The sequence below is a fragment of the Drosophila sulfurigaster genome, chromosome X (genome assembly GCF_023558435.1).
Source record: "Drosophila sulfurigaster albostrigata strain 15112-1811.04 chromosome X, ASM2355843v2, whole genome shotgun sequence".
Taxonomy (NCBI): Eukaryota; Metazoa; Arthropoda; class Insecta; order Diptera; family Drosophilidae; genus Drosophila; species Drosophila sulfurigaster.
The window spans coordinates 20,147,664-20,173,845 of NC_084885.1; the positions used below are offsets into that span (position 1 = coordinate 20,147,664).

Below are 26,182 nucleotides of genomic sequence, written 5' to 3' on the forward strand. Positions count from 1 at the left end.
AACATTAAAATGGAAGTTTAAACAAATGCAATAAATGCAAAAATTTAATAAAATTTGCATTGCATTTTTTCTAGTCACGTTTTTAACGTTTCATCAACAACTTTAAACAATTTTTTTTGACAAATTAAATACAAAAATGTGAAAAATATCTAACCACCATTTTTTTTATTGAAAATATACATTAAAAAAGTATTAAAATGAACATTTAAATATATGTCTAAACAAAATTTCCATTGCCTTTTTTCTAGCCACGTTTTTAACGTTTCATCAAAAACTTTAAACAACTTTTTTTTTTGCAAATTAAACACAAAATTGTCAAATATATCTAACCACATTTTTGCATTGAAATATACATTCGAAAAAGTATTGAAATAAATGCAAAAATTGATCCAAATTTTATTGCATTCTATTGAAGATGCGTTTTCATTGTTGAAAGTTGAAACTAAGTTAATTGGTCTTTAGATTTAATTATGTAGACTTCAACTTAAATTGAATTGCATTTCTTTTGTGGTTGTTGTTCGAGAAGATTATCGATTCGAAAAATGTGTGTGTTTTTGGCCAGTCAAGGACAATGGGGCGTATGTGTGACATGTAACACATACGTCGTATTACGCATACGCAGCGTAGACACAAATGAAAGTAGAGAGCAAAATGGACTTTCAGTTCTGATTGTTGTTGTTGTTGGTGTATTTTGCAATCAACGTTCAAGTTATAAATGCTAAATGCTAAATCAATAATGTCAAAAGACACTTGCACTCAAGAGACAGAGAGAAAGAGAAAGAGAGAGAGCGAGAAAGAGAGAGAGAGAAAAGACAGTTTCAGAGTTATACACGTGTATATACATATATATAAGTTTGTGTGTATGCAAACGGATGCTTAAATATTTAAGTAGTTTGCTGTGGGACCTCGGCAAGCGGGCAGAGAGAGAGGGGAAGGTGGCAAGTGGCAAGGGGCAGGGGCAGGGGCAGCGGGGGGGGAGGCACTTCGGGGTGACTCGCGTTGGGTTAAGGGCGGAATTTTGGCGTGCCCGTAAAATGCCAATAGTACAAAAGTCAGTTGAGGCAATGAAAGAAATGGCTAAAAGGCACACACACACACATGTATATATCTGCGTATGTATATATATATCTGTATATATATATATATATGCATGTACAGTCAGGAGGGCAGAGGACAAACAGACAGCGCAACCGATTTCGCCTTTTATGCCTGACACGTAGGTCGAGACTGTTGTTAAAACCTTCTTTCTTCTTTCGCCTTTGCCTCATCAATATTTTGGGCGCCCCCCTCGTGCCACGCCCACTCACACACACACACTCACACGTAGTATATACATATATTTATTAAGAGCGCTCACATTTTTGTTGCCTTCGCCTCGCTTTTTCCGTGCGCAATTCAAAATGAACGCTTAGCCCTTTTTTTTTTGTGCTTGTTTCAAGTGTTGGCCATAACAACACACACACACACACAAACACACACACACACATACAGACACACATACACACATACATACAATCACACACACTCAGCAATGAGCAATCCCCGACATATTGATTTGTAACAAAAACAAAATACTATTCTATAAATAAAAAGTAGCAAAAACTAAACAGAGCCTTGAACAATCATCTAAGCTGACTAAGCGACTTGCAACTCACAAAGTTCTCATTTATATTGTTAAGTTTTCAACAGTTAAGAAACTTCAATTCTTAAGGCACTTATTAAAACAAAAATATATATTTTTACAAAACAAAAAAAAGTATTTTAACAGAAACCAATTTTTCAGCATGTTTAAGCAATCAAAATGCTCGAATTTATGTTAACCAAAAATTAGTTTAAAGTCATCTTCGACAAACATAAATTTAATAAATTCATAAATTTAATGTGTGGCAAAAACATTGAATTAATTTCAATTTAAACAATAAAATATTCAGCTCTATTTTATATTTAATTTTTGTATTTAACAACATATCAAAAAGTTGGACAAATGCTCAACACTGAAACAAGTTCGAAATGTGTTTTCTAACTTTAAGATTTTCATGTTCGTCACGCACTTTGTAAACCAAAATTTTGAGTACTGAAACCAAAAACTGGATTGTATAACTTTTTTATTTTCAGTATAGAAAAAAACAGAAGAGTTGAGTGTTTCTTTTAAGTGTTTAAGCTTTTAACTGCCTTGAATTGTTGCTAGCCAAAATTAGAAAAGAAACGCCTAAGAATTTAATATACGCCAAATATAAAATTCAGCTTCAAATGTTTGTGGTTTATTTAAATTATAGTTATATTTACTTATTTGTTGAAATATCTTAAAAAACTGTTAATTTTGTGCCAAAAAGGAAATATGAAAACTGGAAGACTCGAAGGTTCTTAATTGTGATGTATTTGACAAAATTTGTAATTACTTTATTTTCTGTTTATTATGAAGAGTAATTTAGTGTTATTCATAATTTAATTTGCAATCTGTGTGTTTGACATTGAATTTATATAAACATTATATTTTCGAATTATTGAATCTCAATTTAGAATTTGCGGTAAACTTTTGTAATTCGAAATACGCAAGGAAGTCGCAGAATTTCAGCATTATGATATTGAAATGTGACCACTGAGAATAGATTTATTTTTGACTGACAAATCTCGATATTTCTCGAATGCGATTCGTAATTGTGTGCTTATGAAGCATCGAAAGCAACATCATGTGACAAATTCAATGATGATGATGATGATTATGGTGATGATGATGATGATGATGCGGAATGGCGAATGCCGATGAAATCATTTTGCAGTTGTGTTGTGAAGAAAGAACGTGAGATCAACAAAGCACAACATGAGTTTACAGCAGCCATGTTTTCTGTGTATTTGGCGCACATTGCGTATGAGTAATGAGTTATTAACTGGCGAAAAATTCCCTCTCTCTCTCTCTCTCTCTCTTTCACTCGCTCTCTGCGTGTTTCCCTTTCTCTCATTAGCAATTAGTAGTAATTGACTGTTTACTTATGAAATTCCATTCAAGTGATTATGACAAGCAAAAAAGAGAAAGAAATGAACGAAGAAAAGATGATGGCAGAACGATATAAATACAACTTCGACACGATCTGTATTAAAACTGAGCTGCATTAAAGAGTGAATAACTTGATTAAAGTTTACTTCATTCCAATTGCGAATAGCGAAATAAATTCAAACCACAGATTGAATTAGTTGGGAGAGAATAGAATAAGCACATTAAAATAGGAGCTAGCAAAAACTCTTTCGCATATCTAAGTATTTTCATACATATATAGTATATTTATACATATGTAGCATATTTATACATATATAGTATATTTATACATATGTCGCATATTTATACATATATAGTATATTTATACATATATAGTATATTTATAAATACGTAATATTTTTATACATATACAGTATATTTATACATATATGGTATTTTCATACATATATAGTATATTTATACATATATAGTATTTTTATACAAATGCAGTATATTTATCCATATATAGTATTTTTATACATATACAGTATATTTATACACATACAGTATTTTTATACACGTAGAGTATATTTATACATACATAGTATATTTATACATATACAGCATATTTATACATATATGGTATATTTATACATATATAGTATTTTTATACATATATAGTATATTTATACAAATGCAGTATATTTTTTCATATATAGTATATTTATACATATATGGTATTTTTATACATATAGAGCATTTTTATACATACATAGTTTTATTATACAAATACAGTATATTTATACATATATTGTATATATATACAAATTCAGTATATTTATTCATATATAGTATATTTATACATACATAGTATTTTTATACAAATACAGTATATTTATACATATATAGTATATTTATACATATATGGTATTTTTATACATATATAGCATTTTTATACATACATAGTATTTTTATACAAATATAGTATATTTATACGTATATAGTATTTGTATACATATACGGTATATATATGCATACATAGTATATTAATACATATAAAGTATATTTTGACATATACAGTATATTTATACAAATACATTTTTATACGTATACATACATATATGGTATATCCATTTAAAATAGCTCGCTGTCATGAATTTAGCGCAAGCATTTCGTAACTCAAACTCTATTTTTGCTCTTCCACGCTTCGCTATAAAGTATTCATTACGATTAACGATCTGACCTAGCCCCACAATACACAAAAAAAAAAACACCGAAAAAACGAAGGTGAACTATTTATAAAATACATTTTGTTAAAAACATACTTGCAACTCCTTTTTTGTTGTGAAAACCAAACAACAAACAAATTTCTTGAGCTCATCTTTCATACAACATTGTGAATCATTTCACAAACTGAAAACTGATTCACCACAGCTTTCGATCGCAGCATTCATTTTGTTGTTCAGTGAGGAAAGGAAACAGAACTTACCTAGAATGAGAAAGAAGACAATAATAATATTCGCATTAGAAACATACTAACATACTAAACAAAATGGATATTTTTAGACTTAATTTTCTACGAAATGAATATTGTGTAAAACCATATAAAAGTGCGATGATAAATTCACAATAACATATATTCAGTTCAGTTGCAGTTCATTTTGTGATGTGTATCGAGTTTCGGTTTCTTTGAAGCATATTTATTGCCATACTCTGTAAATTGATTGCAACTGTTGCAGATAGCATAATAAACAAAGTAGCTGACAAAATAAACTATTTCCTGCTCATTTTTTGCATGTTTACTTTGTACTGTGTAAAATATTATTGTATTTGAAATTCGATATTTTAGATATTAAATTTTTTCATTTATTATTTTTCAGTCAAAAATATACTTTTGATTTACTCTTGAAGTAAAGTTCTTAAAGTTTTACGCACATTTTTATATTATTATTATATTTATTTACTACTAATTCAGTATTTATTTATTAATATAACATTTATTTATTATTGTTATATTTATATTTTAATTCAATTGGGATTTTGTATTTTATGGGGTTTTGTGGGACTGTACAAACTTTTCTCCCCTAGAACTCAATGAAATTATGTTCCCTGTGCTTTTCTCTAAATTTATAGATTAAAAGTAAAAGTAAAATAAAATTTAAAAGAAGTATATCAAAATATATAAATGTCATTTATATTTTCTCCAAATAATGTTTTTCATTTCTTTTGCTTTTAAATTTTAGTGAATTTTAGTGATGGACTATTTTGAGAAGGGTATTTGCAAGTCGATCATGCTCGCTACACAAGCATTTAATTGTTGCTTTCGCATACAAATTTTGCGCATTGCATATTTTTGGTTTGGGCATTGATTGCATGGCATGACAAATGGGGCAACAACAACAACAGCAACAACATCAACAACAATCACAACAACAATTCAATAAAGACTGTGCATTGTTTTGTGTGTATGTAAATTGCCTTGTTTATGGCTAAGCGACACAGATATACGTGTGTGTGTGAGTGTGTGTGTGTGAATGTTTGTTGCACATGATATACATAGATAAGTATGTGCAGCTATATGGAATAGTAGTATATATATATACTATAACATACACACATACATGCATAAAAATGAACGAACGCGCCTCAGATTATATAAATACGAAACGAAATTCAATTGAAAGTCGTTCAAGTGCAAAATACGCGAAAGAAAAACAATAAAAGCAACAACAACAACACGAGCAACGAGAGCACAAAAAGAAAAAACAATTAAAATCAAAAAGCTTTGACTGTGATTGCAATTGTTGGATTAAGCGCAGCGGAGAGAGCGAGAGAGAGAGAGAGAAGACAACAGGCGGAGAGAGGGAGTACTATAATTGACAGGCAAGAGAGGTGAGAGGAGAGGAGAGAGTGAGAGCAATAGAGAGCGAGCGAGCGAAATGTGTGTGGGTCTCAGTTGGATATACACTCACACACTCACACACTCACACACACACTCACACACACACACACACACACTCACACACACACACACACACACACACACACACCAATGCATGCCTTGTGCAATTGCATGTGCAATTGAAATTGTAAACAAAAAATAAGCAGCGAAGAATTGTGTAAACTAGAAAAATTGCAAATCGCAAAACTCTTTTCTTCACCATTAAATTTCGATTGAGATAATATAAAGATTGTTGAACAGCTCAAAGTGATTCATTTTGTATTATCTATGGCAATTAAACAATTGCTTAACGATCATTCACTAAGTACAGTGAAATGTCCTTAAAAACAGTCAGAGATGTAGTTTGAGAACTAGCTAACTACACAAATATTTAATAAATAAATTAATAAATCCATATAAACAAAATATGAATGAGTAAATCAAAAAATAAGACTGAAGAAATTTTTATAGAAACACATTTGATTGGCAAAAACAATATGGTATATTTTGCACTTAATGGTATATTTTGAATCTAGTACTATATCAATATACTAAATATAGAATTTGGCATGTTTTTTTTGTAAAGTATTTTGAGTTACATTAGTGTTAGTTTCTTTGACCATCGACTTGGTATATTTTGCACTTAATGGTATATTTTGAATCTAGCAATATATGAACATACCATCTATTGGCTTTGGTATATTAATGGTATATCTATTTGTGGCATATTAATTTGGTATACTTTAAGAATAATATCGCGCCGTTTTGCTTTCAATTCAAAAAGAGTAGCGGGTATTTCGCAGTCGAGCATACTTGACTGTGGTTATTAGATTATTATAAAGAACATGATTAAATAAATTAAATGATAATATTTGACAATGCGGCTTAATTTATAATCAAGTCAAATAAGAGTAACACTTTGCTTAAAATGTTTTTGATTGGAAATATTTCTAGAAATAAAATTGTAATAAAATCAAATAAAAGAAACTGTGCTGAAAATGTTTTTGATTGGAAATATATAGAATATATAGAAATGAAATTTGAAAATGTTGAAAATTTAAAATATGGAATATAATGAAAAATGAAAGGGAAACCGAGACACATTTGGCAATTGAAGCTGATCGCTGATCGCAAAATGCACTTCACACTAATTGTTTAGAAAGTTTCGATAAGAAACGTATTAGCTTCCCTCTAGTTAAGACTTATAGGATTTTGTTTAATGCAATACATACAGAGTGAGAGAGATAGAGAGAGAGATAGAGAGACAGAGAGGGGAAGAGAAGTTGCTTAGCTTTGTCGTTTCTCTTATTTGAGTTGCTCGCGAGTGAAGCAAAGTGATTGCAAAAAAGTTGTTTGCTAATGATGAAAGACTCGCGCTCGCATTCGATTTCTCCATTTGTCCTCTATTTCTCTAATGTTGCGAAAAGCGCAAAGCACAAAAGAAAAAAACAAAATCAAAAAACAATGGAAATCGCAATAAAATAATGTAAAATGAAATAAAAGTAAATGAAAATGAAAACAGAAAACAGAAAAATTGAAAACCAGTTTCTGCACTTGTCAACAACAACAACAACAACCAACGCAGATACATTTAAGCGTTTTACAGATACAAAGATACAAATTTACAGATACAATGCGCATATTTGTTGTTGGCTGGCCTCATGCAATAATTAACAAAATGCAAATACACAAATGATTTCAATTGGGTTACAATTGCAAAACAACGCGGCGTATGAGTAATTTACTTACTATATTACAAATAACAAAACAAATCAAACACACACAAACACACAGCAGCTGACGCTAATACCAATTCCAATTGAAACTTATTTATGAGTGTCGACTATTTCTCGCTTTATTTGGCTGCCCATTTGCTCAGTTCTCAGACGACGACGACGACGACGACAAAAATGGGGAATTGAATTGTATTACACACAACATACATACATTCCATACACACACACACACACACACATACATACGTACTCGCTGGTATGTAGCGAGTGTATCTCTCGTTATAAATAGAAACCGCTGTGAAAATAGCGAGCACAGTCAACTGATAAGCGCTAAATAAACATATTTACTTTATGCATACAACAACAATAAGTAGAGCCAGTTAGTTAGGGGTTCAAAAGGGGGCTGCAGAGGGGAAGGTTAGGCTAGAGACTAAGGTCTGAGGTCGGTTAGTCGCTCGTTGTTCACCGTTGATCTGCTCTGAACGAAACGTGTTGGCAAATTATAATAGTCACAATAGTCGCAACAAAAGGTAAAGCACAAAAGACAAACAGAAAGAGATAGATAGAGAGGGAGAGAGAGAGAGGGACGGAGAGAGCTGCACTTCAGTCTGCTCGACTTGCAATTACTCGTTATCCAATTGAACACACCGATCAACCCGATTGCAATTTATTCACTAGTTTGAATTTGAGAACCAAAATTTGGATATTCTGGCATTAAGAAACTTAATTCAACTATTTTTATTCTAAATTGAAAAATTTAGACCAGAAAAGAAGTAAATCTTTTTAAGTGAAATGTAACTGCTTTTTCATTGTTTACATTTATTTTCTTAAGCTACAAAATTGGAAAACAATTGAGAATTCTAATACCACGCAAATCATTAAAAAATTTAATAACACGCTAAATTTAGAAGCGAGTTTTGGTATATACGATAATACCGATAGTCTATGTAATTTGTAATTTGTGAACATTTTGTTGTTACTCCGGGTTTAAATTACTTTAGCTAACAATCTGGTATATTTTCCACTCTATGGTATATTTTTAATGTAGTAATATATAAATATACCAAATATAGAATTTAGCATATTTTCAGTATTTTTTGCGGTATATTAGTGTTAGTTTCTTTAATTGACAATTTGGTATATTTTGCACTGTGGTATATTTTCAATATATATTACCCATATAAATATACCAAATATAAAATTAGACACATTTTCAGTATTTGTAGGGTATATTAGTGTTAGTTTCTTCAACTGACAATTTGGTTACAAAATACAAAATATTGTATTCTATTGTGTATTTTGAATGTAGTATCCATATAAATATACCAAATGATGCATTTGGTGTATTTTAGTATGTTGTGGTATATTTATTTGGTATATTTTAAAACGAATACCGCACTGTTTTGCTTGTCTTACAAATAGGTAGAGGGTATGTCGCTGTCGAGCACATTCGACTATATTTTAATTCTTTCAAATAAACTTTATCTTTATATATGCATATCATACACATTAATATGTGCATATTCTAAGTTTTTATACCCGCTACCCATGGGGTAGAAGGGTATTATAACTTTGTGCCGACAGGAAATGTATGTAACAGGTAAAAGGAGGCATCTCCGACCCTATAAAGTATATATATTCTTGATCAGCGTCAACAGCCGAGACGATCTAGCCATGTCCGTCTGTCCGTCTGTGTGTCTGTGTGTCCGTCCGTCTGTCCGTATGAACACCTAGATCTCAGAGACTACGAGAGATAGAGCTATAATTTTTTTTCGACAGCATTTGTTATGTTTGCACGCAGATCAAGTTTGTTTCAAATTTTGCCACGCCCACTTCCGCCCCGCAAATCAAAAAAATCGAATAACAAGCGTAATTTTAAAGCTAGAGTTGCGAATTTTGGTATATATACTAATAACTATAGTAGTTATGATTCCTGAAAATTTGGTTGCGATCAAAAAAAAATTGTCGAAGTTATAAAAGAAATACTTTTGTATGGGCAAAACGCCTACTTACTAGGGGTCTTAGTTACTTTGGCTGACAATCTGGTATATTGAGCCGTCTATGGTATATTTTGAATGCGGTACTTTATCGATATACCACATATACCATTCGGTATATTTTTAGTATTTTTCCAATATATTTGGTATATTTTGAGAATAATACCGCAAAATATATTGCTTTTATTCAAAATGGGTAGCGGGTATCTCACAGTCGAGTACACTCGACTGTAGCTTTCTTACTTGTTATAATTCTAATTGCTGTGGAAATACGCATTTATCAAAATGAAATCAACTAAAAATCGCAGCTGATATACCCCATTTATAGGGTAATGATGGGTATTCTATTTAGTTTAGATTTACAAATCCAAAACTGTGTTCGCTGCTGCTGCAATTGTAACACAATTAACGGAGTAAGTATGTATATCTCTATATATATATGCGATATCTGTTTGTATATATGTAAACGTAACTGTTTATTTATGTGCACACGAGTAAAGCACATTCATAGTTGTGCATATAAATCACATTAGCTGCTGACATTTTGTTGTTCGCAGCAATTTTCTGGTTCCCCCTTTTGTTATTCTCAACTATTATTGTTATTATATAATAATAATAATAATAATAATTATTTATTTCTATAACTTTTACTATGCCCCAGTGTATTGTGTGGTATCAATTAAATGACGTCAACGTAATCGAATCAAAGCTAAATATTTATACTTATATACCACATGCTCATTTGTTTATAAATAGCCACCAAAGAAACAATGTTCATATTATAATGGATCGACACATTGCAAGACAAAACAAGCCCAAAGGGAGCCCAGCAAAACTGGTAAACAGCTTATCGACTAATCGATTCGATTGATTGCCAGACGACACAAGAATGCTCTCGACTTTTGCTGGGCAGAACAGAAAAATCGATTTTATTACCACACTATAGTTATGTATGTGTGTGTGTGTGTGTGTAGTTGCCTAATTACCCTGACAGCGATAGCACTTGTGATTACCAGATAATCGATTTATCGATAACGCTATTGCGATTGTCTGTTCTGCACCTGATGGCAAATCTAAACTTAATTTTTGTCAAGTTATTAACTAAAACTATCGATTTGCCTTTATCGATAGGTGTACCGAGTTATTGATAATCGATAAAATGTTAGCGTTTTATCGACAATGCTTAAACTGATCAATTTATACTGTATATCGCATACGCTTATGCAAAAGATATCGATATACATATTGCTGGTAATCGATAATGCTTTATCGATAGATTTCATTATGCTTAAAATGTCAAATTACATGCATTTATGCCGTGCCTGTAGGTATTTATGTTATCGATAGGTAGATCGATCGATTATGGTATAAATATATAAAAAGATAGATACATGTACTCGATGGATAGATGATTATTTCATAGATTTTTATTAGCAAAATAAAGCAGTTTAAACCTTATTGGAATGCTACGAAATATAGCTAGATATTGTTATCGATATTGACAATCTACGAAACATCGATAACATACAATCTATTTATCGAGAAAGCTTAAAGCAATGAAAATCTATGAATTCAAATCCAAATGTCTATCTATAGATATTTCGTATATTTCCAATTAACAACTGCTTCACTTTGCTAAAGCTATCGATATTACTCTTAACGGTAGTCAGTAAAGCCATCAAGCTACTTCAACTATCGATATCATTGACAGTTCAGCGACAGGCTTTCCTTTCAAGTGATTTATCACTTGCTATCGACTTGCAGACAGCGTTTGGGCTAACTTGGCCCCCTCAACAATTGCACTCCAAAGGAGACAGAGACGCAAAGAGCAAAAGCGAAAGAGATAGAGATGGAGATTGAGAGTAAAGGAGGTCGCTGGCCATTACGCAGCATCTTGTGCAAGACTCGCATGTACTCGATACTCGATACTCGGTGTGCTCTGTACTCAGTACTCGATGCTGAGAGCAATTATGGCTATGCCATCGAATCGTGTTCAAACACCAGCAATATTTAAAACAAAAGACGAAGCACTGCAAAAAGTGGAATACACAAATGAATGCGCGAATGAGCGTTAAGCAGAGCAACAAATGAAGAACGAACACACACCAAAAACAGATAAAAAACCAAAAAAAGAAGTGTGGAAAAAAACGAAGCAAATTCGTAGGCATGACAACAACGACAAGCACGACGAAGAGAACCCATTCCCCATTTGCAAACCCAAACCCAAACCCAATCCCATTCACATTCACATTCACATTAACCTATCCCCCTTCCCCTCTCGCTTTGCTGCTGCTCCGCCCCCGCGCAAAACCATTCTTGTCGTCGTTTTGGGCATTTTTCGTTATGCATCTCTCGCCTTTTGAACACAAAAAAACAACTTTTGGCTCAGACGACGTCGCGAATATATTGATTTTTTGTGTATGTGTTTCGTATTTTCTTTTTTTTTTTTGCTGTTTTTTTTGTTATAACATTTAGTTGTAGTATCTCTCTCAGTGGTGTTAGATACAAAAGGCAGCGAGAGCAACAACGTAGCCAGCATGGCAACAATGTTGAAATGTATCTGCGATGCATGAACATTCGGAGCCGGGGCCGCAACGAGTGCCGCAACTTTTCGGGCCAGTTGCCTATGCAACTTTTCGTGGCACAAACCAAAGCCAAAGCCAAAGATAATGAAATGGAAAATCATAAAAAAAAATCCAAAGGAAAAAGAGCAGTTTATGTATCTGCAGCAAAGAGGCAATAGCAAAAAAACGTAAGACAGGAATTGCGATTGTTGTTGTTGTTGTTGCTGTTGTTGCTGGTCGCAGTTTGTCGCCGCTTTGCGCTGTATTTGTATCTACAAGATACACTCGTATGTACGCTCGCTTATTTACATACATAATGTACTCGGAGACTCGGACTCAACTCAACTCACAACTGTACACAAGGCTCAACTACAAAACACAACTTTTTTCTTTTCTTTTTCCTTTTTTTTTTAAGGAAAGCGCCCCAGCAACAACATCAACATCAGCAGCAGCAACAGCAACAACAACACAAACAACTGTCAGATGAGGCTACCCAAAGACTCGAGGCTCGTTGCTCGAGTCCATGGCGTAAGCAGTTAAATCTCAAAAGACGATGACAACACAAAGGCACAAGCAAGGCGCACACACAAACACACAGACACAGAGACACACCAACACACACAAGAGCTTGGTAGTTATTCAAGCAACCGACGAAAATTACAGGTACCATTGAAAGTTTCGCAATCCAATTAAACTTGCCAGCAAATTGAATTCAAGAACTTGCAGCTAAAGAAATGTGTTTTTATCATAACAATATTGTGCGATGCTTGCAACTTGCAACTAATATAGCACAACAAACATGGCCAAGGGAAAATAAAGAGTAATCAGCTGTTTAATTTTACATATTTACTTAAAATATATATACTATAAGTAACATATAAATAAGTGAAACGTAAATTGCAAAATACCTCAATAAATCATCTTGATACAAAACAAATAGAAAAATTATGAATAACAAAAATAAATATAAAAAAAAATCAAGAAAAAATATAGATATATAAGAAATGAATATAATATAAATAAATAAACTACAAATTACGAAATACCTAAATAAATCATATAAAATACAAATAGTTCAACATACAATATAAATAGAAAAATGATGAAACAAATTATTTATATATATATGAAAATTAAAAAAAAAAACAAAAAATAAAATAAACTTATGACTAACTTAATAAAAATATATAAATTAAAAAAAGTGATAAAACAATTCAAAAAGAAATAAAAAGAAAAGAAAATTAAATTAAATAAGAAATAGAAAAAACTAATAAACACACAAATATACAAAATTATAATCATAAATAAAATAAATTTAAAAATAAGCAAACACAAAAATTTAAAATATTAATCCATAATAAAAAAAAACATAATTTTAATTAATAGGAAATAGCAAATAATTATAAACACATAAGTATATAAAATAATAATCATAAATAATGTTTAATGTATAAATTAACACCAATAAACAGTTAAAAAAAATAAACAAAATAAATCAATAATTAAAAAAACTAAAAAAAAAAAAAAATTATATTTCAAAAATAAATAAATTAAAAAAAAGTATAAATAAAAAATATATAGTATTTGCTTGTACATATTTTTTATACTAATTTTGTACCACACTTTTTTAGTCGTTTTTATTTAGTCCCTATGATTTTTATGGGAGTTCAAGAGCACCCATATAAATAGTTTAAATTGTTGTTTTTTTATTTAAATTCATTTATTTATATGTGTGCACCTTAAAAAGGGCATTTGATAGAAACGAAACCCTTAATTAAGCTGCCTATGATTATTTCCTTTCTTATTTGTGAATAGTGTGTGTGGTGTGTGGCCTGGTCTCTAGTGACAAACTTGTCGGGTGGATTGATTTGGTTTCGGCAGCCTCAGCATGAAAGCTTTTGTATGCTGCAGAGCAACCAGACAGCAACAGCAACAGCGACAGCGACAGAGCAAGAGCAGCAGCAAAAACAACGACAACGACAACCGCGACAGCGACAGCGAACGCGACCGAGACAACAGAAGCAGCAGCAGCAGCAGCAGCGACAGAAGGCAGAAGCTGCGCCAGCAGCAGCAGCTGCTTATTGCTGTTCCTTTTTGTGCTCGCGAGGAGCATACTTATGCGTGTGTGTGTGTGTGTGTGTGCGAGTTTATTGGTTGCTAGCGACGTTGGCGACGTGCAATCGTCGCGCTGTCGCTGTCGCTGCGAATGCAGCTGCTGCCCGCTGTCGACAGCGCAGCTTACGCATGTGCGTCAGCTTGGAAACCACTCGAAGCTTTGAGCCGTTGCTTGAACATCAGCAGCAGCTGCGGCAGCGGCAGCGGCAGAGCAAAGTCTCCAAATGGAAGCTCTGAAGCTGCAGCTGAAAGTCGAAGCTGTCGCAGTGCGTGTGTGTGTGTGTGAGTGTGCAATTTGATAATATGCAAAATTTAAGCATGTAAAACAAATACAACACACAAAAAATATAAAAGTGTGGGCGAGGTTTTTTCCATTCTGCACCTTCCACCCCGCTTTGCACCTTACAAACACATGAAGCTATGACAACCGTCTCAAAGGAGTGAGCAGCAGCAGAAAACTCGAGTAGAAGCGTCGAAGCGAACGCAAGTGAGAAAGAGACTGTCAGTGTGTGTTCGTGTCTGTGTGTGAGTGTGAGTGTGAGTGCGTGAGCAGGACAAGTTGAGAATGAAGTGAAATTAAAAATGCTTCAACATTGAATTGCTTAACCTGTAGCATGACTCACAGGAGTCCAGTTAATATTGCGCATAAATGCACTGCGAGAAATTGCAAGCGAGTTGCGTACGAATTTATATTGATTCAATATTATTATATGATTGTTTATGTAAATTAATTTTGATTTTAGTGAAATACATGTATATATATTTTTTTTTTAATTTCAAAGTAAAAACTATGGTAAATTTTATTTTTTTTTTTGTAATTTACCTTAACGATAATTATTTTATTTACCACAATATTTAGTAGATACACTTTAAAAAAATACCAAAAAAATGTACATGAAAATTGTTTTGAAATTCTATTTTTTTTTTTTTTGATTTATTTAGATTGTCGAAAAATAAAAATAATGTTAAGAAATTATTGAATTGAAATAAAATTGAAAATGAATAACAAATAAAATATAAATAAAAATGAGAAATATAAAATAGCACAAGAAAATATGTAACTCAAATGCATGACAAATAATATATAATAAAAAAATATATGTATATGATACAATATGAAAAGGAAAAAATTAACAACAAATAAAATACAAAATAAAAATATTTATGATATAAAATTTAACAAACAAAAAAAAAAAAAGAAAATTAACACCAAATATAAATGAGAATATGAAGAGAAAAACAACAAATAAAATATATAATAAAAATATTTATTATATAAAATATGATACAAAAAAGAAAAATTAACAACAAATATAAATGAGAATATGTAAAGAAATAAACAAATAAAATAAAAACAAATATAAATGAGAATATGAAAATAAATAAATTAACAACAAATAAAAATATTTCTGATATAAAATATAATAAAACAAAGAAAAATTAACAACAAATATAAATGAGAAACAATTTCATCGAAAAATGCATAATAAAAACGAATAAAAAATAAAATATAATGTAAATAATAGGGAAAATCCTAAAGTAGAAGGCGATTATAAAGCAATTGTCGATTGTCACATTTTAGATGCGTTATTTCTGTATCTGTAAGATATAGTAGGGCTTATCTATTGTGCATTATAATGCACAGTATGCGAGAGTTTTAATTCACATTTCGCACTGCACGTTTTGTTGTGTGGGGCAAGTGTGGGTTGCAAGTGCAGAGCGAGAGAGAGAAGGAGAGAGAGAGAGAGAGAGAGAAAAGGGATACGGTAATATTCGCTGTACTCGCATGACGCACTGCGAAGAGGCGGCACAACATTTTTTTATACGCTTGTTTTTTTTGCGCTCACTTCTCGTAGGCGCTAACTGCCACACAGATGCGCCGCAAATTGTGTCCCTGCCTCATCATTGTATGTGTGTGTGAGTGTGTGTGTGTGTGTGTGTGTGTGGAAAGGGGTTTCTTTCAGCTGCTTCAGCTTCTTGCGTTCTTCTTGTTTTTTAATTTTTTTTAACAAGGGGCTACTACAAACAACATTCGCCCAAGCGAAGAAAAATTAAAAAGAATGTAGAGTGAGAAGGAGAGAGAGAGAGAGAGAGAGTTGTATGTGTGTGTGTGCGCGTGTATATAAGAGCTTTCTATGTATTTGCATTATGTCGTTATATACTTAGTATAGCTGTAGCTATCTTGTTGCTGGGCTTTACTTTTATGTAAAAAAGAGCTGAATAAAAACGCAACAAAAACAAACAAACACACACACGTATATATAACTGTATGTGTGTGTGTGTCTATGTAGCTGTATCTCTGTGCATCTCTCAATGTGTAGCTTTGTACTTTGCACGAGGTCAGATTCACACGAAACGTTAGTGGAACACAAACACACACACACACACACACACACATAACAGCGGCAGGAACAACGCGAGTCAAGTCAAGTCTAGGCGAACTTAAGAGTAGCAAATGGGGCTCATGGGGCATATTTTTGACAACGCCAAAGTTGATAGAAGAAAGAAAGCGCAGCTACAACTAATAACTGGCAAATGCAATCAATACTTCTTGCGTTGTGTTTGACTCAAAATATACCACAAAAATACTAAACAAAAAGTCAAATCATTTGGTATATTTATATGGTAATACATTCAAGATATACTAAATAGTGCAAAATATACCAGATTGTCAGCCTAAACAACTAAGAACCTTACTACAAAAAAATACTAAAAGTATACCAAATGGTATATTTGGTATATCAATATACTACCACATTCAAAATATACCATAGACGGCACAATGTACCAGATTGTCAGCCAAAACAACTAAGATCCTTAGTAAATAGGCGTTTTTACCCATACAAAAGGATTTCTTTAATAACTTTGACAATGTTTATCTGACCGCAATAATATTTATAAATCGGACTTTATTATTATTTACACAATTTAATACTAAGCTACAATTACCTTAAATATTTTGAAAATAAATCTGAAGTCCTCAATCCATTTGAAATTGAAGGTCAACCAGCTACTTTAACTGTCTGTATAAATTCTTACACTTCAACTAGATAAACAAATAAGAAAACTACAGTCGAGTGTGCTCGACTGTGAAATACCCGATACCCATTTTGATTAAAAGCAAAACAGTGTGGTATTTTTGTTTAAATATACCAAATAATTTACTTCAAAAATACTGAAATATACCGATGTCAAATTTGATATATCGATGAAATGCTACATTTAAAATATACCAGAGTTAAAAATATGCCAAATAATATACCACAAAAATACTAAAATATACAGATGGTATATCGATAAGGTACTCAATTAGAAAGTTACCATAGAGGTAAAAATATACCGGATTATATACCAGATTATAAGGTGTAATTCGCCATACAAAAGTTCTTCTTTGATAACTTTTAAATTTTTTCTCCGATCAGAACCAAATTCTCAGGAATCATTGAAAAAATTTGCTGAATTCATTTTCATTTCATTCGTCATTTATTTTATTTACAATCTCAATTTCAGCATATTGGCAAAGTTGAACCACACCTAATAACCTTGATAGATTCAATTTTAATTTCTTTATTAAGTATTGTGTACTATAAAAACACAGAAACTTCCATCTATGATTCAAAGTTGGTTCAAAATAGGAATTCAGGAATTTTCTGCATTTATGTTGATCTACTTTATATAGAGCATTTCTTTTCTGAGAATGCGATTTCCTAAATTCCTCTATTGCAGTAGTTTTTAATAATGTTTCACAAGCGTGTATCTATTATCTGGGTGTTTGGTGAGGCGATAATAGAGATAGATAGATAGATAAAGTACCTTTTGCGTACACATTTGTCGTACGTCATTTGGCAATGGGGAAAACTGAACGGAAATGTATGTGTGTGTGTGTGTGTATCTAGATACAAACATGCATATACTATATATATATATGTGTATATCGGTATATCTATATACAACAGAGTGGCATGTGTGTTATTGTACTCATTTCTGCGTATCTGTAGCTATTTAGCTGCTGACTTCTATGTATCTGTATCTGTATCTGTATCTATGCAAAGTATCTCTGTAGCTGTATCTGTATCTGTGAGTGTGTGCGTGTGCCTATTACCTTGTGTGTATTTGTATATTTTTATAAGCGTGCATTGAAAATAATTGAATGAGTAAAAATTGACTGACTGACTGACTGACGACGTTGCTTGCTTCTCGTCTCCTGATTCTAGTTTTGCCCAATTGCTCTCTTTTTTTTCGGGTACTCACAACATCGAGGGGTAAAATAGGAGAACATCAGCAATAGAAGTAGAACAAAAGGCGTTGGAGAAGATGAAGATGGAGGATGGAGACACGAGATGAGAGGAGAACAACAACCCTTGAAGCAACAAACATTGAAACGTAAACCCAAAAATACTTTTCCAAAAAAGGGCAAATAAATGAAATTAGATTGCAAAGGCCAAGGCAAATGTATGTGTGTGTGTCGCTGTGTGTGAGTGTGTGTGTGTGTATCGCTGTGTGTGTGAAGGGGTGTAGAGGTGGTTGGTTTTTGGTCGACAACGACGACATGTTAATTACGCATTGAATATTTTGCGTCGACTTTCGAGTTCGTGTTCGTATTTACAACAAAACTCGCCACAATCCAACGGATACGCAGTATCTCAAAATGAGTGGAAAGAGCGTGAGCGAGAGAGAAGAGAGAGGGGATTGTAGGTGGGGGGAGGTAGTCAACACTAGACGGGGGTTAGTTTCAGGGGCTTCAACTGCGCATCGAAGAGAAGAGCAGCAGCTGCTGTTGTCCCCAAAAACAGAAAAGCAATCGAAGTCCAAATGGAAAATGCCTGCACATAGACAACAACAACAATAGCAACAACAACAACAACAACAATAAAATCGACAACTATATCCAGGTTTACTATATAGAGCGGACAACAGTTTTACGTTTTTGGTTTGTGTGTTGTTTGTTTTTTTCTTTACGACGACGATTTTACGTTGGGTTCGCTTCGTTTTTGTCTCATCATCATCATCATCGTCATCAACATCATCATCAACATCATTATCATCATCATCATCATTATCGTCATCATCATCATCATCATCATCATCATCACGTGGCATCGTCGCCCAGGTTCTGCTTCGGTTCGATTCGGTTTTTATAAGTAGCTTTGCATTAGTCTAGTATATATACATATATATATATTTATATATACATATATATCTATGTGTGTGTGTTTGTGGCATTCATTGATTGAAATGACATTGAGCTAATCAAGCGAACGGAATCATCAACAAACAAGACACATGAACTAACCAAACACAATCCAAAAGCCACCAAGCACCGCAATTTGTTTATGCCCAATTATTTAGTAGGTGTTAAATGGACACCAACAACAACAACAACATTTTTGCGCATTTTTTTTGCGAAGCAGCCAAATCTAATCGGAAAAGATCACCAAATGCTTAAACTCAATTTAGTTAAATGCTATTTCTGGAAATTATTCAAAGTCAAAGCAAAATAGCATAAGTAAATACTTATATCGATCTCGGCATTTTGCTGATTTTCATTTGATTCAAATATTACTAAATTTGATGTTAAATATACGTGTATCAAGAATTGGAAATCTATCTATTTTTTATGTTTTCTATTAAGTGGAATAATGGTTTCTTAATATTGTTTGTAAGCTGGTGAAATTCGTGTAGTAATAATTATTAAATAATACTATTATGGAGCCTTCATTTATGTTTCATTTTAATGAAAATATCCGTGAAGCATCTTGATACCATTTATCAAATTTCTTAGAAAATTTAAACTACATAATGGTATAAAAATATACTATATAAAAAAAAATATATGAGAACAAAATATTATATTATATTTCTACAAAAAATTAAATGACCGACATTGAATTGGACAATAGTATAAAAATATACCATATTATTTAAAATTGAATTTATACTATGCAATAAAATTATACCATATTAAAATACTAAATGTACACCTTGTTCTATATTGTAAACATAATAATATATAATTTTTTATTATTATTATTGAATACCATATATTGAATAAGGCTGTAATATAAAAGTTTACTATATAAAAAAAAATACATAGTATAATATAAAAGTATAGTATGAATATACTAAATACATACTCCATACTAGTATGTTTAGTATATTCATTTAGCATATATTACAGCATGTATACTTTTATTTTTATATAGTACACTTTAGTAGTATTTTTATCTTTATATAAAGTATTTTCATACTATTGTCTAACTATACTATGAACTATAAATATACTATAAAAGTACACAATATGAAAATACTAGTAAAGTATGTATATTTTATTTAATTCAACAACATTTTCAAACACAAATTGTTAAAATAAAAATTAAGTTTAAGACACCAAATGGAATTTCTTAAAAAGGGTTTGAGAAACCTTTTTGGAAATCGCAAAAAAAAAATAGAAAACCGTGGGTGAATCAACCACCCAAATTGGCCAGAAAGAGAGAGAGAGAGAGGGAGAGAGAGAGCAGGTGGTGATGGTAATGCTTGGTAGTCGTAATGTGGCTATATAATATAAATACGTGTATGTGTATATAAAGTTCAGCCATCGCGACTTGTATGTAAATATTTATACTGCAAAGATGACGCATATATATATTTTTCTTCTTTTTTTTGGCAAGCATGTAAAATACATAAATGTATCTCTCATTTTGGGTGTTGCACATAACGCTGAGATACTTGTATATTTATGCATTTTATTTCATTGACATTGACATTGAAATGCATCGAGATAGAGCGATATAGAAAGAGAGAGAGAGATGATCTGACTAATACGCACTTAAAGCTATATAGAGAAGACAGAAAGTGACTAACCGAAAAGTTGCAAGTTTGGAATTCGATTGTTCGGTTGCGTTGTTCAGTTTGTTTTTTTTTGTTCGCCTTGGTCCTTCGGTTTCGCCTGATTGCCACAATGTATACTATATACAAATAAATATAATATATAATGCGAGGGGGTTAAAAACAGGAAACCAGCCGGTGACGCACACACACGGACGGACGGACGGACGGACAGACGAACGGACGGACAGTCAGATAAACAGACAGAAAATGTTTATTAGGTGCCTGGCCCCTCAACCAACAAAAATTTGTCATGCTTAAAGTGGCGCAACGCTATGACGCACAGCTTAAAACAATTTAGCTGGCAAACAAAAAAAAAAAAAAAACAGAAATAAGGAAATGGATCACACGAAACTATGGCACACATATCTTTCGATTCTGACATACTTAAGAAATGTTAAAAATAGCATTAATGCTGCCAAAAATAATTCGCAAGTATTTCATAATTTTGTTAAAATATTTTCAAGTATTCCTCCCAAAAATTGTATCCGAAATCGTAGCAAACTTATTATCTGCAATTTATTTGCACCACTCAACAACAATAATAATTGTCAAGTACTTGGTGTGCTATAAAAATAACTTCTGTGATCTCATAAAGTGCAAACTAAAAATAAAAATCGCACGTCTTATCAATGAAATGTATTCCAAGAATTCCAAAAAAAAATTTGCTGTCGTTTCGCATAGTTTTCTTTGGAAGATAAGTGAAAAACCACACAGAAAGCGAAAGCGAGTGTTTTGAATAATCATACTCTTCATTTAGTGATAAGCATTCTACGATAAGAGTGCATAAAATTAACTAAATCAATCGAGTGTGAAATATACGCTTTTAATTAAAGTCGGGTTTCACCTTAGCGGGTGTTTACTGTATTGTGGCATATTACCACAGCAACGAGAAATCGCATTGAAAACTAAACCAGCTGCTGTTGTTGTTGCTCCTTCTCTTTCCTCCTGTTCCCCTTATTTCTACCCTTCTTATATACAGGTAAAGATCCCTTAAATATTTGTAGCAATCTCAATGCTAAAACTGCATGAAAATAAAATTAAAATTTCATTTAAAATATGTAGCTAGCTAATTTTAAATACTAGAATTATTATTGTCTGTACCAAAATTCGCGACTCTAGCTTGCTATTCGATTTTTACGCAGGCGGAAATGGGCGTGGCAAAAAAATTGAAACAAACTTGAGTTGCGTGTAAACATAACAAATGTTGTCGAAAAAGAATTATATCTATAACTCTTATAGTCTCTGAGATCTAGGTGCTTATACAGACGGACGGACAGACAGACAGACAGACGGACATGGCTATATCCTCTTGACTGTTGATGCTGATTAAGAATATATTGCTTCTTCTGCTTGTTATAATACTTTTCTATCTATAAGGCATACAAATTTTGTTCATATGAGAGCTAAAAAATTGTTTGAAAAGTACACTTAAGCATTTTTAAGGGATTGTTCTTCAATATTGCAATCAATAGAAAATAAATATATAAATATGTATATAGAGTATATATTAAAAATTTTGTGTAGAATAAAGTTGAGTTAAGCTAAGTTGCTAACCTTAATTCTCAGTACCCCAATTAAACCAATATTCATCAAAGCCTAAGATAAACTTTCATCATTTTAAATGTTTAATCTTCTACAATAAATATGCATATCTTTTTAGTTTTCTAAATTATTATGTTGACAGTTTCCAAACTTGCCAAAAATTTTAAATTTTCTAGTATGTTAATAAAATATTTCTCTAACACTTGATTAAATCGCTTTGCAAATTTGTTTACAAATTCCAAACTTTTTGTGTGTAATTTATTTGCTGCGATTTATTGAGCAAATAGAATCTCAAGTGTTGAATGTCATGTGAGATGAAATCGTTGAATTAAATTGTTTAAATATTTTGAATATTAGTAAAAATATGTTTCGATTTGATTGTTGTTTTAGTTTTGTTATTGTCATGGAAAACTTACATAAAAATCTTTGTAAAACAAATAATAAATTTCATCATCAAGATTGTTGTTGTTGCTGCTGTTGTTGGTATGTGGTTGTATTTGTTGTTGTTGTTGCTGCTGCTGCTGTTGCAGCTGATGGTTGCTGCTGTTGTTGTTGTTGTAGCTGTAGCAATTGTTGTTGTTATTATTATTGTTGTTGTAGGTGCTATAGTTGCTATAATTGTTGCAACTGTTGCTGTTGCTACTCAATTGATGATGTTGTTGTTGCAGCTGCAACGGCAACGGTTGCTGCTGCTGCTGCGCGACTAGCAATTGTTGTTGTTGCTGTTGTTGTTGTTGCTGATGTAACTGTATTTGTTGTTGCTGCTGACTGTGTTGTAGCTGCTGCTGCTGTGGTTGCTGCTGCTGCTGCTGCTGCTGATGATGATGTTGCAATTGTTGTTGTTGTTGTTGTGGTTGCTGATGCTGCTGGTAATGTTGTTGATAGCTTTGCGCTTGCAATTGCCAATTTTGCATTGCACATGTATATTATGTATACACACATAGGCGTCTGTATTTTGTATTTGTAGTTGTGTCATGCGTATGTATTTCTTTTCTATTCTTATTCTTTGCGCTGCGAAACGAAAATTACAACTTTCTTTCTTTACTTTACTTCATTCGCCAACAAAATTATAAGCACACACACTAACAAACAACACACACATTAATAAAAAAATAACAAAAAACAAAGACGCGATTTTCGAATTCGAATTCTCGATTTTGCTTCGCTTTTATATTTTATTTTTGATTTGATTTCATTTATTTTTTTTTCGTTTTGTGTTTAGAATTTTTTCAATACACGCACACACAGACACACTGTAATTCTCGCACTCACTCACACACACACACACATACAGCCACATGCACTAAATGAATACACAATTTATTTTGCGTTTTTCTTCTTTCTTTTTTTTTTTTTGTTGTTGTGTGTTTTACGCGCTTTCCTTAGGCACCAAATTTTACGCAGTTTTTTTTTTTGCACGCACTTTTTGTTTAATTATTATCGCAGTTGTTGTTGTTGCTGCTGCTGTTGTTGTGTTGTTGTTTTTGCTGCTCTTTTCTTTTAAAGATTTTGTATTGTGAGTAGAGTACGTAAATTTTTCGTGTGTTTTTTTGCTTCGTTTGTTTAGACTTGAAATGAGCTCAAGGTAAAAATTTTGTATCAACGACCGACGACGACGACGGCGACAGCGGCAGCGACGTTAACGGCGACGCAGGCAACTCTGAGCAGCTGCTGCTGCAGCAGCTGATGTTGATGATGGGCTCTAAGCGCAGCTCGTAGATCTCTTTCATGCACACACACACACATACTCACACTCACACAATGCGCCCTTTAAATTGCGTTTTCGAAACACACACCAAAGAGAGGAAAAAAAATCGTTTTGCAGTTTTGGCACACTACAAATAATTTGTGTTATTGACAAAACCAAAAAAAAATACACAAAAAAAAGAGACTAGATATAAATTTAAAACAAAGCAAAGTACAAATATGCACATACATGTGTGTGTAGGTGTATGTATGTATATAGAAATTAAAATTGCCGCAAACAAAAATCGCGCGTTGTTGTTATTGTGTTTGTTATTTTGACTGAAAGCAACGACGACAAATGTGTCGCCCAGCAAAATGTCGATGACGATGACGACGCAGCAGCAGCAGCAGCAGCTGCTGGCAGCGGCGTCGACAGCAGCAAACATGCATATACTGGGCACATACATGAGAGTGAGTGAATGAACAAGAGTATGTGTGTGTGCGAGAGATGAAGGCACAGGCACAGTCACAGGCACAGGCATTTGGGAGGTAAAGTAGGGAGTGAGTGAGAGAGCGAGAGACGAAACAAGACATAGGGCGCACAAAATACACGCGTTCGTTGTAGTTCTTCTTGTTGTTGTTGTTGTTGTATTGCCGGTGTGCTGTTGTTGCTGTTTGCTGTTATTCATTCTTCTGCCTCCTTCTTATTGTTGTTTTTGCTTTTTGGCTTTGGCTTTGCATTTTGCTTTTGATTTTGCAGCTACTGCTATTGTAGCTGTTGTTGTTGTTGTATGTACATGGGCAATCGCATTGGCATTGCCTCGACATGACCCTGTTGTACACACACATACACACACACACACACAGTGCTGAGCACAAAAGGTATAACAACAACTGCATAACTAGTATAACTGTTCTTGTTGTTGTTGTTGTTGTTGAGAAAGCGGAAATAAACGAAGCGCAAATTGCAAGCAGCAATTGCCAGCTGTGGGCGTTCAAACGCACTGAGGGCGTGGCCCACAACAGCAACACAATAACAACAATTGTAATTACACCATTAAAAAACAACAACAGCATCGACATCAACATCAACAATATGTCATTTGTTTGCACACAATGAAAGCAGAGTATAGAATATTCTCCACTTCGTATCAAATCACCACAATGCCTAATCAGAATGTTATTTAGTGTGGCCAATAAAAACACTTTTTATGCATGGCGACTTTTGAATACCCTGCACTCTAAAATATTAAATTCTAGCAAACTCAACAATTTTATACGAAATAATATAAGAGACTAGATATAAAATTACTTGAGATTCTTATATCGAGAAAATCTTTATAATATTATATATAATCTAATTCTCATTAATTTACTCTAATAATTACTTTAAAAATTGATCTAATGAAATTTTTTTCGATAGTGTTAATCTAGAACATTAACATTAGATCATTTTCGAAAATTCTAGAATTCCCGAGTCTAGTTTTTCGTTTGTATATAAATCATTTTTTTTTTTAACAGATAATTTATTTTCGAGAATATTCTTTAATAATTATTGCAATATTCCATTCAATACAACAAAATTTCTTGGTAAGCTCGAAGAACAGTTTGGAAACTTTGTGAATGAAATTTCATAAGTGCTGACTCATTGCTGACTCCATGAACATTGTATGTATATGGGTCATGATCATATCGTCAGATCTCAGTCGACCCTGTCCAAAAAGCAAAACCGAAAAAAA

The 26,182-nt window shown here is 32.5% G+C and overlaps 1 protein-coding gene across 1 annotated transcript in view; it reads right to left on the reverse strand.

The window, feature by feature from the left end:
- Positions 1-23,761, reverse strand: part of LOC133847757 (neurogenic protein mastermind) — a 56,575-nt gene extending 32,814 nt beyond the window's left edge. Inside the window, exon 1 of the mRNA XM_062282964.1 lies at positions 23,174-23,761. Within this exon, the coding sequence (XP_062138948.1) occupies positions 23,174-23,671 (498 nt within the window). The 5' untranslated portion in view covers positions 23,672-23,761. The remainder of the gene's footprint in view (positions 1-23,173) is intronic.
- Positions 23,762-26,182: the final 2,421 nt, after the last annotated feature.